General features: G+C 41.6%; 2 protein-coding genes across 5 annotated transcripts in view; both read left to right on the top strand.

Annotated features, from left to right (window-relative positions):
- Positions 1-3,421, top strand: part of kiaa0825 (KIAA0825 ortholog) — an 89,095-nt gene extending 85,674 nt beyond the window's left edge. For all 3 annotated transcript variants that reach the window (XM_061277751.1, XM_061277753.1, XM_061277752.1), the window contains one exon: positions 2,742-3,421. In XM_061277751.1, the coding sequence (XP_061133735.1) occupies positions 2,742-2,925 (184 nt within the window). In that variant the 3' untranslated portion in view covers positions 2,926-3,421. The remainder of the gene's footprint in view (positions 1-2,741) is intronic.
- Positions 3,422-4,745: 1,324 nt separating this feature from the next.
- arb2a (ARB2 cotranscriptional regulator A) overlaps positions 4,746-14,453 on the top strand; it is a 101,863-nt gene continuing 92,155 nt past the window's right edge. For both annotated transcript variants that reach the window (XM_061277757.1, XM_061277756.1), the window contains exons 1-5: positions 4,746-4,825; positions 5,228-5,369; positions 5,642-5,743; positions 7,955-8,055; positions 13,642-13,707. In XM_061277757.1, coding sequence (XP_061133741.1) covers positions 5,261-5,369; positions 5,642-5,743; positions 7,955-8,055; positions 13,642-13,707 — 378 coding nt within the window. In that variant the 5' untranslated portion in view covers positions 4,746-4,825; positions 5,228-5,260. The remainder of the gene's footprint in view (positions 4,826-5,227; positions 5,370-5,641; positions 5,744-7,954; positions 8,056-13,641; positions 13,708-14,453) is intronic.

Below are 14,453 nucleotides of genomic sequence, written 5' to 3'. Positions count from 1 at the left end.
TTCTGAGTATCATTTTCGTTTTTAAATAGAAATACTTGTCAAATTAATCCGTCACGCTCATCCCAAACCGTAACCCTAAATGAGATGTTCGACGTTGTGACCACCGGTTAAAATATCCATTTGCTAAAAGTAACCCAAGGCAAGGGTTAAACATGTGAGAAAAAGGAGATTTAATCATAATCTGTCTCGCTCTCAGCGGCTCGCTTTCGCCTCGTCCTACCGCTGTGACACATGCCGCCCTGGCATGCGTGGAAAAGCCTGTGACCTTTGGAAAGTTTAGCACTTTAAATATTTAGGCTTGGGTTATGATGGATCCTCCAGGCCCTGTGGCAATGTGCGAAGCCTCTGATTAGGGCTGCTGTCAGAGTCATTTAGCCCCGTGTCTGGCTGTCGCTAGCGCTCTCTGTTTGACAGGCCAGCCTTTTAAACAAACAGCCACCCCGGTGGCAGTCGGGCAGGGCATCCAGCTCAGCGCAAACACATCCAAGTCACATTGGTAGAAATGGACAAGTCCCTCCGAGGCTTGTGACAGCTGCAGGGGGAAACCGCTGGCTGCCGCCTCTCTTGATCGTTCAAGCGCTTTGTCTTCGCGCCCGCTCGGTTCACCAACGTACTTTTTTGTCTGTTCTGTTTTTGGACTGCTTTAGTAGCATTGTCTCTTGGAGTTGCTGTATTTGAATACCGTATTTTGTATAAGGGGCACCGGACTATAAGGCGCACTGTTGACTTTTGATAAAAATTTAGGTTTTTAGGTGCGCCTTTTAGGGCGGAAAATACGGTAATAATAATAATTACCGTAGGACAACATTTCCAATGATTCTTTGGCACAAAACCTGCTAGCGGTTAGCACAAATTCGTCCTCGGAAGTAAAAATGGTCTCATTTCTTGATTAATGATTAAAGTTGTGCACTATTTTCTGTTTATCGTCATTTTATCTCAGTTAAGGACACCACGTCCAATGATGAGCGAAAATCAACCTCAGTGTGGCGTGATGACACACTGCAGGACGTGCGTGGCAGCATATTCCTCACACTCAATCTCCCATGACATCAATTGGGTAAAAAAAATTCCAGTCTTAATATGTGTGTCCTATTCTGTATTCAGAGGAATCGCCAAGTCAGCAGCTCTGGTATTAATGCATGAAAAATGAGGAGAGCCCCTAAGAATTAGAGAGTGAGACTCTCCTTATTAAGATGTAAATTCCAGCGGGAAACTTTGGCAAATGAAGTTCTTGTCAACTTTAGTCTATTTATGTATTTCTAACAGCCTCGGTTGTGTTGTACTTGTTGAAATTTGATACACTTGTCAATGTACCTATTTTATGATTATTTTTTCAGTACACAAGCCATACTTAGGGGAACAATTTACACTTTGGGCAACATTATCTTGCGACAGTGTACATGGCGACTATCATGGTAATTCACTCTGTATCTGCGGGTGCCGTTTCTTTTTTCTCGCTCCCCACCTTTGCCTCTCGCTCATTTCAAATTTGCACTTAACACCCTCCTGGGGAAAGGCTTCTCATTCATCAACAGTGTTTGTCCCGGTGACAAGCAGGGCGCCTCCTGCATATCAATATCAGCTAAGACAATGCTGAGCCTGTAACCTTCAGCTAAATGTCATTCTGCTTAATCCTATTTGAAAATTAAACATTGAAAAAGCTAGAGCCTACCTTTCTTGTCTTCCTTCCTTCCGCTCCAGCTCACTCCTTTCTGTGCTGCCAATGCTCCAACAAACCTCTGCTATCTTTTTACTTTTTGGTGTTATTCTTTTTTTTTAACCACATTTTTCCAGCCTGTAATGCATCCCCCCCCCCTTGCATCCTTTCAGTTTTGTCTCCATTTGTTTCCTCTGAAAAGAAAAAAAAAAAACAGAAGAGGAATTAGAGCCACTTGTTCAGGGAGGAGAAGAAACATATCGTGTATTTACATAAACAGACCCTCCCCCTTTACAGGTGGCAAGGAGAATACCTCTTATGGCACTCAGCAGAAGCTGAGTCTACCACTCAAGTGTTTTGCACGTGCGTGATGTCGTCGCGTTAGGGGGTCACCCCTTCCTCCCTCGCGCACGCCCAGCGCAACGATATGAAACATGTTTGAAGATGCAATGAGGAATGGGAGAAGGAGGCAGGGCGGGATAAAAGGAGATTGCAATGAAAATGCAATCATTTGCAGACAGCCCAGCATAATTCCGCCATGCGGAAGCTCAAAGGCACCCAATATGGATTTGATTGACCGCACTCACCAGTCAAGTGACTCCATTGAACTACTACCAGTAGATTACCGACAACATGACTAGTTGAAGCCCCACCACCCTTTATGGATACGGAAATGTGTTGGAGAAGCTGCACGGGCGCTTTGCCAGTGACAAGCCAACTTTGGCTCCTCCCCTTTCAGAGGTCTTCAAACCCCGTCGTACTTCCACCATATCCATCACCGCTCACTTTCAGCAGCAAAATTCTTGAAGAGCCCTTCTCATGTCTCTGCAAGGAAGTGCAAATACTTACAGAAATGAATCCTCTGTTTCTTTTGATCGTGAACACTTAGGCCTACTAGTCTACTGTATCTTAATGTTACCATGTCATGTTGATATTAGAAGAGCTAAAAATAGCTGTAATAAAAACTGCAGCCTGCCAATAATATATAGGAATGCTCATTTGTGGAGTCCTTCAAACCTGGAGGTCATAAGATGATGACTTCCAATGTCCCGGCTGGCCATAACCCTCATCTTTATGATTCCAGGTGGGAGATGCGGGAAGGTGCTGAGCTGGAAGACGAGGAGAAAATAATGGTTGAGGAACTCCAAAGAGCCTATTTTGTTTGCCACTGCGACGCGGGACTGCAGGAGTCTCGTGAAGCAGATGAAACCACGGCTGAGGGGACCCAAGGGGGAGCGCAAGCATCCGATAAAAGCGCTGCCCAATAACAGTCCGAGCAGTTGGAATTTTTATCGTGTTGTAAATGTTTAGTTGTAATACGCACTTGCGGCTCTCAAGGTATTAGAGTGTGCGTGTGTGTGTTGTGTCATGCTGGTGTCGGCTCGTACAGTACGCACGTGCATTTTGCTTCAGACTAAATGCGTCGCTTCTTCTCCGCACCGCATCAGTCACATTTCATCTTTTTGGAGCGCATCCGTTCTGGGAAATGGATTTGTTTGCCCGGGACAAGATGGGACTTGTGTGATCATTGGAGATTTTTATTATTTTAGGCAACTTGTGTAAAGATGTTGGCGTCAGCATACTTTTTTTCTTGCTTTCTGTAAAAAATAATAATAATAAGAGCGATGATGTTTGTTTTGATTGCAGCCCGTTCCAAAATCGACCTCACGCTATAATGTCTGTCAGTATTGTGCAACCCAAGAAGTATTTTCGATGTAATGAGATGACTAAATGTAAAACCCATTTGACATACACTACCGTTCAAAAGTTTGGGGTCACAAAATTGTTTGGGTGACCCCAAACTTTTGAACGGTAGTGTAAATATTATTATAATAAAATATTATGAATTAAATATTATAAATTATATTTTATATTTGTATAAGATTATATATAATCTATGAATATAAGTATACATATATATTATAAGATTTTTTACACAGAAGATTATATACATAATCTATAAATAATGATCTAAATAGATATATACATTACCGTTCAAAAGTTTGGGGTCACCCAAACAATTTTGTGACCCCAAACTTTTGAACGGTAGTGTATTTTTCATACATGGGTGCCAGTGAGAAAGAAAATAATAGAAATACAGTGTCATTTTATTAGAAAACCTATTTTTGTCACTTGTAGTCATTAAGCCGACGCCAGCAATAATTGCAATATTTTTTTGGCAATGTACTCTCTTTTTTTCTATATTTTGCTACAAGGTTAACGAATGGTTAAAATCCAAATCATGAAAAAAAAAATGCAATTCCACTGTCTTGTATGTTCAATTCTTTTTTTCTTTTTAAAGGGATTCTGTTCAATTCCCATGTCAGAAAGCAAGCATTCTCTTCCAGAGATGAATGCATGGCTTCTCATGCAAATGAAGCAACATACAAATACCAAAGCACTTAAACGATACAAAAGACAATAAAAATGTTCAGCAAGTCAATTCAGTCTCTTGCAGCACACGAGCAAAAACGCCAACAACAGCAGCATTAATCTTTGCAAATGTACGCTTATTAACATAAAAAAAAAACCTTTTAGCTTGGCGATGCAATGTTTGAGTTGCTTAACTGTTCTTTTAAGATAACTGCTTCCTCCTATGTACTTCTTCTTTTTCACTCGGCCTGGAATAAACCCATTCTGTGTTCCCCACGGTTTCATTTGCAGACAGATGCTTGGTTCAGCTGACACCTGTCAATATGATCCACAACAATTTGTTACAAAGAATGGCTCCTCACAACGAATACATTGAATATTCTATTATACCAGACTCATCTGGGGATTATTAGGCCTGTGTAAACATTTCATATTATCATAAACCACCACAGATTATTGAGGCTGGTCCCCATTTCTGTTTGTGTAGACTATTCACAAAAATGCACACTTATCACAAAATGAGAATAGATTAGAAATTAAAAAATAATAATGAAATAAAAAGAGATATTTTATTATGTTGTTTAATCAGCACTTCTTGACTGAATAAAGTTTAAGAAACAGCTCAACAGCCGCAGTTTGAGCGGCATCTGTGCCGCTGTCCCTTTAAGAATAAAAAGGCTTCCACTCCGTTGCCCCGGTAACCCGGAAGCCTCCACGCGCATCTGTTTGGGAGTACTTCCTGTTTGGGAGCCTGTCCAGGAAGCAGCAGTATCGTGTCGCATGGTTTCAACGCGTGTGAGTCAAAACATGGGCAATATGCTTGTTTATTTTCTCTCCCACGAGTTTGCTTTTCAAAGCATATGGAGCGAAATGCACGACTTTGCAAGAGGCGGGGGTACACTCTCAACTGTCTTTTTTAAATGGGGGGGATCTGGAGGGATTCAAAGAATAAACCTTTGCAGCCTTTTGTTAATTCTTGCAGCATTAACGTTGTGCAAAGTGCAGCTAGCACAAGTGGAAATAGTAGTCATGAACAAAAACGTGTATTTTCCGTTTTATTTATGACCAATCATCTTTGTAAGCCACTGAAAGGGTGTTGTTGTATGGTTAGCACTGTCACGTCTGTTTTATCAAATAGAAGCGAGCATTGCATCTAAGAGATCCTTATTTTTGTTCTTTTTTTTAAATCTGTCACAGGGGACACCTGGGTGATTTTCCAGACCTGATCCGATGCTGAGTGCTCAGCTCCCTGCTGCTAAACCAGCGGTGTGCATCTTGTTGATCACCATGGCCCAGGTGGCCGGCCAGGAGGACGGAGAGAAAACCACAGCGCTCAAAGGTGATCGTGCACAAACATTGGTTGCTGTAGCTCGATGACGAGATGTGCATTTGGCCGCCGGGTCTTCAATTTAGTCGACTTAACCCACCTCTTCAACTATCACATTCCAAATACTGAAACTATAGAACTATTCCAAAATACGACTACACAGCACACAACAACAAGCATTTCACAATGAGTATATTGAATAACAGTATTTCAATAAAAGTCCTGATAGGTGTGTTAATTAATCTGTCTTTAAGAATCTGCCACGACATTCTGTTCCTTCTCAGACTTGCTGTCAAGAATCGATTTAGATGAGCTGATGAAGAAAGATGAGCCCCCTTTCACGTTCCCCAAAACCCTGGAGGAGTTTGAATATGCCTTCAATGAGCGTAAGTAGTCCACATTGAAAGTCATATTTACAGTGAAACAGCAGTCTGATGATGTCATCAATGTTATTTTATCTGCTATACACTACCGTTCAAAAGTCTGGGGTCACAAAATTGTTTGGGTGACCCCAAACTTTTGAACGGTAGTGTAACTATTATTATAATAAAATATTATGAATTAAATATTATAAATTATATCTTATATTTGTATAAGATTATATATGATCTATGAATATAAGTATACATATATATTATAAGATTTTTTTACACAGAAGATTATATACATAATCTATAAATAATTATCTAAATAAATATATACACTACCGTTCAAAAGTTTGGGGTCACCCAAACAATTTTGTGACCCCAAACTTTTGAACGGTAGTGTATATTTTGTGAGATCAATAAGAAAGCATTCTATAAATGAGCTTAATTTTTTTTAGTCTTTTTAGAATTGACCCGGTTGCTCTTAGCATTCCGCTCCCACTGTTCTCTGTCAGTATCTCTGTTTGCTGGCTGGCTGAGTGCGGGACATGTTATATACTCACCGGCCCGTCAGAAAGCTACTCAGCCTTACCTTCCGCCTGCCAGATCATTTGCATAATCTCACTGCGCCTAAAAACAGAGATGGAGAGGAACATAGCCATCCGCCACGCCCCCTTTACCCCAGCGCCGTTCCTCTCTCTCAGTTCCCGGCTTGCTGTCCCATGAAGAGATGAACACTTTCTCCTCACCTTTATGCCTTCACCGGCCTTCACTTGATCGTCCTTTTCCTCATATCCGCTCCCATCCATCCATTTTTTTTTTTTTGAAGGAGGTCCTTGTATTTCCACAGTTACCGCCGGACTACCTCGACCCGAGACAGGTGGAACAAAAATGTTAATTTGACCACGTAATGACGCGAATGCCGACGCTAGTTTGCAGGTGTCTTAATCACTGAAGATGATGGCTTCATTTCACGAGCCCTCCGGTTTTTCCATTACTGGAAATCCAAGGTTATGTACACCTAATTAAGCGGGCAAATTGAGAACAGAATGCTAATTATGACAGGAAAAGAGGAGAAAAGTTGAGAAAATCTTATTCCTCTGAGACAATGGGTTGGGGGAGGCACGTGCCCTCACGTTGGCGCACACACACACACACACATTTTTCTATTGTAGGATTTCATTACAGCTCCTTGTGCTTCTCTTAGGCGGTGCTGTTTAGATCCTCTCTCCTCCATGAATGCATAATTGATTTTCCTCAAGGTACTTTATCCTAACTTCGCAACCCTCGTCTCTTCTGCCTGTGAGGAAGAAGTCTGTTTTTAATGCAACAAGGAGATGACAAACCACGATTAGGATTAGGCGGCGTTGTTTAACAACTAACTTATAAAGCCGCTGCTGGTGTGACTCGCTCTGCATTCGCTCCGTAATGTTTATCCCGGCGAAAATGCTGGCAATTTAGCAGCCGATGAGAGGGAGCTTATATATTTGTTTTCCGCAATAAAGTATGAGGACCCTAGGGCTATTTGGGTTGCATATGCATCCTTTTTTTTTTTTAGTGGTTCAGCTTGTACAACTTTTGCAGTCATAAAGGTCAAAATTAAATTCAGCAATGCTTAGTCTTTTATTGCGTCGCAGTGGCAGGCGAGGAGATTTTCAAGCGATATAAAAGCAAAAGAGTGAATTTGTACGGGGGGGGGGGGGGGGGTCTGTCTTGTTCATATTACCGTATTTTCCGGACTATAAGGCGCACCGGACTATAAGGCGCACCTTCAATGAATGGCCCATTTTAAAACTTTGTCCTTATATAAGGCACCGGACTATAAGGCGCACCATTAATGCATCATGTCAGATTTTTAATCCAAATCAGATCATTCTCCAATTTATCTTTTTTATTTCAACTTCAAACGCAACAAATGACTTTCTAATCACAAAATAATGATCCATAGTCTTTTTGATTCATGATTCATAGTCTTCAGCGGGCCACTTATGATTGATTTCATGACACAATGCTTCGGGCCAGTTTCAATTTAGGAATTTGGTCCATATATAAGGCGCACTGGACTATAAGGCGCACTGTCGGCTTTTGAGAGAATTTTAGGTTTTTAGGTGCGCCTTATAGTCCGGAAAATACGGTAAATAAAAGCGGTGTGTATGTTTTAATTTCATGAATGATTAGCGGCAACCATTGTGTTACAAACCCCTGACTGTCATTCACCTCTGGCTCTCATAGACGGTCAACTCCGACACACCGAGACAGGAGAAGCGTTTATCTTCAACGCGAGAGAGGATCTCCACCGCTGGAACCAGAAACGTTACGAAGCTCTCGGAGAGGTGAGCGGTCATTTGTGGATTTTTTTAAGGTCGTTTACAAGCTGGTCCTTGTCACCATGTTTTATGAACTCGCCATTTCAACGGACTTTTGCCGCGGTCGGACCAAAACTGAGCGTCACGGTTTGCGCATGATTCAATTATACACTCACATTACATTCAGTCATGTTATTTAATGTATACTTCAACTTCATTCAAAATGGCTTGCATGCCTAAAGTACCCCAACTAATGTACAGTGAGTTTAATATTGCATTACAATCATTCTTTTATATATATATTTTTTTTCAATTGAGTCTTCCCACACATCTTTAATGGTTTTGTGCATTCTTTGAAGTTCAAAGCGAAAGGATGGAGGCGTTTGTGGAATTACCGTTTTTTTTTTTTAACCATTCACAGGTTATAAAGCGGCTCCTTTGAGAGTCAGCCTTGCGTGAAGGATTCTCTACCTCCCCTTTTGTCTGCTCATCTCGCAGCATCTATAAGGGAGGTTGATACAAATACGTGCTTGCAGACTAGCAGAGGCTCGGAAAACGGCTACATGCGTTTCAATGTAAACTCCGACACGGGTGGGCGGCCAAACATTCCAGCGTTACGTTTTGCAAATGTTTATTCATCACATGATTGTCTGGTGAATGAGGTGCTGGTTTTAGGTGCACTGTAGGAGACTGAAAATATCGGGACACCGCTTGAATGAATAAGTCGTAGTATCCATCAAGGCCAGGTGTTCGTTCTATTTTTACTGAATTGAATTAAAACACAACTTTGAGAAGCATCTTTGGAGGCAATGTTGAAAGCAAGTGAACAGAATAACACGGCTTCCCAATCGCCGGAGAATGGCGAGCACGTTGGGACGAGAAGCCTTTGGTTCACATGGCCGTCCGTCCCTTCCTCCGTGCTTTTTCTTTGGCTGTTTTTACATCTTCACGGTCGGTGACGGTGTGTGTGGCAGCCCGAGTGTATTGTCAGACACATCACAGCAGCAGATGTCCAATTTGCACTTCAACCTCGTCTGAATGGAGGCATCCAAAGCAAGCGCGTGGCTCAAGATGCAATTTCCGAAAAAATAAACTGATTTCACTTTTGTTTTTATGAATAGATGCGATATTTGTATTTCTAACACTTGATGCACAACGGCACGGGGTCACCTCCGCCCGTGTCGGTGTCGGTTGGAGTCTAATTCTTGCAATTCGGCGATGAATGTCTGTGATGGAACACGAGCATAGGGCCCCCGGCCCAGATGGAGCTCTATTAAGCTGTTAATAAACGGGGATTCTTCTCTGCTCTGCCGGCATCTGCGACATGGAAGGCACTTAGAAATTTGCAAACACACACACCCATACGCACACTCGCGGAGCCAAAATATTATAATGAAGTAAAGCAAGCCAGATGGCTGAATTAGAAAGCAGTCTCGTTTTCGCTTTATCTCTTCCTCGCTCTGGTTTTCTTTCTGCCCGGCTCTTCTACCCTCTGCTACCTCTCTCTCGTCCTTCGCATCTGTCGCCACACGAAGGGGAATAGGTGTGACCACCATACTCGGTTTTAGGACAATGCGAAAGTTTTGCAAAAGTTTTGACAATGCTAAATTAAAAGGGTTTAACTATGTTTCAGTATTTGCACATTTTTAGCAATCATCATCAAAGATATTGCAAAAACTAATTTGGAATTCACTTTAGCAGGTCTTGAATCAAAACACAGATTGACTCATACTTTGTAGAAAAATGTACAGTACCGTTCAAAAGTTTGGGGTCACAAAACTGTTTGGGTGACCCCAAACTTTTGAACGGTACTGTAAATATTATTATAATAAAATATTATGAATTAAATATTATAAATGATATCTTATATTTGTATAAGATTATATATAATCTATGAATACAAGTATACATAGATATACAAGCGTCTTTGGGTTCTTGAAAAGCGCTATACAAATTTAATGAATTATTATTATTATTATTACATATATATTATAAGATTTTTTACACAGAAGATTATATATATAATCTATAAATAATTAGCTAAATAAATATATACACTACCGTTCAAAAGTTTGGGGTCACCCAAACAATTTTGTGACCCCAAACCTTTGAACGGTAGTGTAGGTCGAAAAATAAAAACTTCAACCTCGATTTATACGATTTTTTTTTTTTTTTTTTTTAAATACGCATAGATACCTCCATCCCAAACTTTAAGCATCAAAATACCCTAGACTAGTCCTGGAACAGGAAAAGCTACCAAAATCCTCCAGAAGAAAAACTATAAATGGCATCTGTCTGCAATTCCTGACTCGCCATCATCACCATGATCATCATCTTCCAGCTGCACTTTGAAAAAACTGGCAAAGGGAAGCAGCCACCAAAATGGTTGCAGGGCGAGGTGAATTAGATTGGAAAGAGAAGGGAATCCTACAAAGGCTGTGCGGAATGGAGGTGTCAGCGCCCATCGCGGCGGCGCTGGCATCTGCCGCCGTCGCCCACGGTGCTATTCTCCACTTTACTTTGAATTAGCTCGCTGCTGGCTTCTCCGTTAACACCTGAGGAGGACATTACGAGACTATTAGGGGAAAAGGAGTGGGAGCCAGAAAGAGGAATATCCACCTAGTGTAAACAGTCTGTCAGTCGGGGAACTTTTACTCTCCCTGGAGATTCTTCAGAGTGACAGAAACGTCATGGGAATCATGCCTGGGCTCTTTTTTTGTTTCCCCGCCTGGACTGACAGATCACAAATTCACAAGCCCCATTTTAATACGTCTTTCTGTTGGTACACAAGGCGGACTTAAAATAAACAACCTTTTTCGATTGCCTAATGCTCGCTCGCATTCTCGCAGTCTCTTCCCGCGAGTTTGCTTTGTTGTGTTGTGTGCATTGTTTGGAGGGATTTTTTTTTTCCCCTCTCCTCTAGTACAAATGCTTTTCTGGGTGTCGACATTGCTACAGCGCAGAGCACCTCTTCCATAATATAAATGGCTCCTTTTGCCTTTTCTCGCTCACCAGTTTGTTTGGCTAAGTGGCATTTTAAGAGTGCCGGGCAAACGAGACGAGATTTGTCGGTGCTGCCAAGTTTCAACGGTTGCTGTTCCGCTTTTGACGCTGGCTAGCGACTTCTCTGTCGATCCCATTGAAAGCTCTTTTTTGTTTTTGTTGGTTAAGCAGATATTTTCCTCTTAACATCATCATACAATCTTTTCTTTTTTTTGTTAAACAGATATTTTCCTGTGAACATCATCATACAACAAAAACAAAGGAACTGACCTTGCCGTTCCAATACTTTTGGAGCGTGCTGCATGTGTAACCGCATTTCACTCGTGTGTGTGTGAGTGTGTGTGTTCGACATAATCCTGAATTATGTCCCAGACGGCTCCTTGGAAGACTCACCTCCTTTTCGCCTGAGGTGCAGTCAGACAAGCCAGGCGTGACTGTTGTAATCACTTGGAAGATACACACATTGCCGGACACACAATAAGTGACACAAAGTCTTTTCTCCATCTCCGGTGTGGAGTTTAACAATGTAACCACTTGCAGTCTCCATCAGCATTCCTCATTAAGCCTTCAGCCTGGTGTTTTATGGAGGGGTTGTTACGTGGATGAAGAGTTTATATCGCCCGCCCGGCCACTTCAAGGACTTTTATCAAGGCCTTGAACTGTACAATGGCCACCCCCTCCTCTTCTTCATCTGCTCCTCCCGTCAGCTGGCACCAGATTCTTCCTTCTGGGGATTCCCGCCGCCACATCGCTCCTCTTTTGTCTTCTCCTGTTCCTTTCCCTTCCTTCTTGATCCCTCTGTTTTTGTTTTCGTCGCCCCGATGCTTCCCTTACACAAATAAGCCGCAGACACGGAGATGACCTCAGCCGCTAGCTAACCACGAGATCCTAAATAACGTGCTAATGTTGGGAAGTTTTTCTTTTGACTAAGATCATGTTTGACGGCATTTGTATCAGTGATGGATTGCGATGTCCATATTATTGGTCGTGCCTCTAAAATTCATCGTTTTTCTGCTTATAAAATGCACAAACTAAACACACACCATTGCAAGCAGCCTTTATTTCATCTTAAACTTTGGATCATGTTTCTTATACATCTATAGGCGAGCATATGTTTGTACTGATTTTTTTTTTCTTTCTCCTTCTCAATCTATTTCATCTCTATGAGAGGGCGCTCAGCCACCTGAGGCACTGAACAAATAATGTAACGTATAGTGCAGATGAAATTTCCTGCCATGCTTATTGATGTTATTATAAAATAGCATACCAAAGCCTGGAATCATTTAAGTCTTCATCAGTCCAGCTGACATTTTAGTGAATTAGCTGATGGAGACTGGGTGGGTTGGGGCGATGAGGTGCGCTTGTTTTGCTTCTGCTAGCTGGTTTTTCCACGACGGGGTCAAATAGTAGATCGATCGTCTCATTCGGTCCGACCGGTGGGCTTTGATTGGCTATCATGAGGCTAATATGTGTCTGGAGCAGATATTATTTGTGCATGCGCTTCATGAGCGGTAAATCAAGTTAGCATCGAGCATGAACGAGAACAGCGCTTTTGGGATTCGGAAGCATAATCAAAGCTATTATTTCTACCCTCCCCATTTAATGTCATTATTAATTATGCTTGCATTTTAGAACATAGTAGTGGGTCAAAAGGGACCCAAATCACAACAATCGAGAGGCTGGGGAATATTAGAGTATGCAGAATGAAGAGGTAAAGCATAGCAGCAGAAGTTAGTTTATTATTTGTTTATAGTTCAAGCCATGTATTCTTCAATGTTACAGTAAAACTTCAATATCAAATCGGATTGACCAGAGCAGTTTATGACACTCGTAAAGTATTAGATCAGAGGTGCAACGATTAATCGTATCATCGATGATCAAATTATGATAAAAACTGTTATAAATCTGTATTTTTTTTACACTTTAACTTAAAATGGTCAATTGATGGTTGTGTATCAATTTATCGAAAAAAAATCATCAGAGTAATTAATAATGAATTAACAAATTGTGAGTTGCAGAGCCACATTGGATTCACTTGGAAAGTCGATTGACCAGATAGAAGAAATAGTTCCTGATAAGAACTGCTTTGCCAAATAACACACAATGAAAAAATGTAATCATTGTTTGGAAAATTGAATCCAAAGATCTTTTTGCTCTCTTGTAAGACAAAAATCTGGTTCATCTTTTTTTTTTTTTTTGGCTCCGTTGCTAGTCGCTAGCAAACGTGACTTAAAATCGGACGCGATTTGTACCTGCCGCACCAGGTTGCTACAAAACCAAGCAAAGCAAGATGGGGAAAAAAAAAAAACTAGACAAATTGAATAGGAAGTTGTTAACGTCACCGAAGCACGAAAGCCTTGTCCCGGGGTCGGAATGACTCGTATACAAGGTTCTTTAGTGCTGTGGCTGCAGGGATAAACATAACTTACGTCAGCCCATTCTCCTGTACTGGAGATTTCCTCTCCCGGCCGCCACTTACATCCTCGACACTCTCCAGCGCATAAACGATATTGGAAACATGGCTTTTCAGTTGAGCGTTTTTACCCTTTTATTATTTTCCATGGAATGATACCGTCAAACTAACTTTTGTGCATTTCCCTCCCTCTCTAGATTGTCACTCAGTATGTTTATGAGCTGTTGGAGAAAAAGTGCAACATGACAAAAGCAATCCTACCAGTAAGTGAAAATAATCTTTTATATATGGCCTTGAAGAGCTAATATAAAAAAGAATGACATGAATGCATCTGCGTCATTGCGTGATGATGACACTGAATGCCTTGTTTAAATCGAATGTTAGGGGAATAAAAAAAAAACAATGGAGAAAATCGGAGATCTTTTTTTATCTTGCTTCCTCACCCCCTCCCCTCCAGTATGCCCAAAATCCGTCTCCTCAACAAATGAACTGTTTTGCGACGCGTCATTTCAAAGGCTTGGCGCCGCCGCATGTTGATGCTTAATCTGTTTTGCATTCATGTTCTCTAAAGGCCGACTTCCTACTGCCGCCGTGGCGGAGATATTCTTTGACCAGATCATCCGGGCTCAGCGCACTGGCTTGATCCCTTTTATTTCTTGTCAAAAGCATGTTTGCCTCTTTTTGCCCCCATATCTGGCCCTCCCCTATCTCTCGCCTTCTTTCCTCCGTCTATAAAAGTTGCGATCATTTTTCAGGCAGCATTTATAGGAATGTTAGCCCGAGCGGAGTTAGCTGCAGCGCTAACAGGGTCCATAAATCAAGCCCTAGCTAGGGATTCAGCAACCCAGACCCAATTACACATTTACTGGTTTATCTGCTCGGACTATTTATATCATTATTCTCTTGCAAAATGGCTCTGCTTTTTTTTTTTTTGGTGTGGCCCACCCGCCTGAGTGCATTTGTATGTTGGCGGTGGGTCGGTCCACCTGCGTTGCATTGAACTTGTGAC

This window comes from Syngnathus typhle, linkage group LG5, assembly GCF_033458585.1.
Source record: "Syngnathus typhle isolate RoL2023-S1 ecotype Sweden linkage group LG5, RoL_Styp_1.0, whole genome shotgun sequence".
Lineage (NCBI taxonomy): Eukaryota > Metazoa > Chordata > Actinopteri > Syngnathiformes > Syngnathidae > Syngnathus > Syngnathus typhle.
This window is presented reverse-complemented; position numbering and strand designations above follow the sequence as displayed.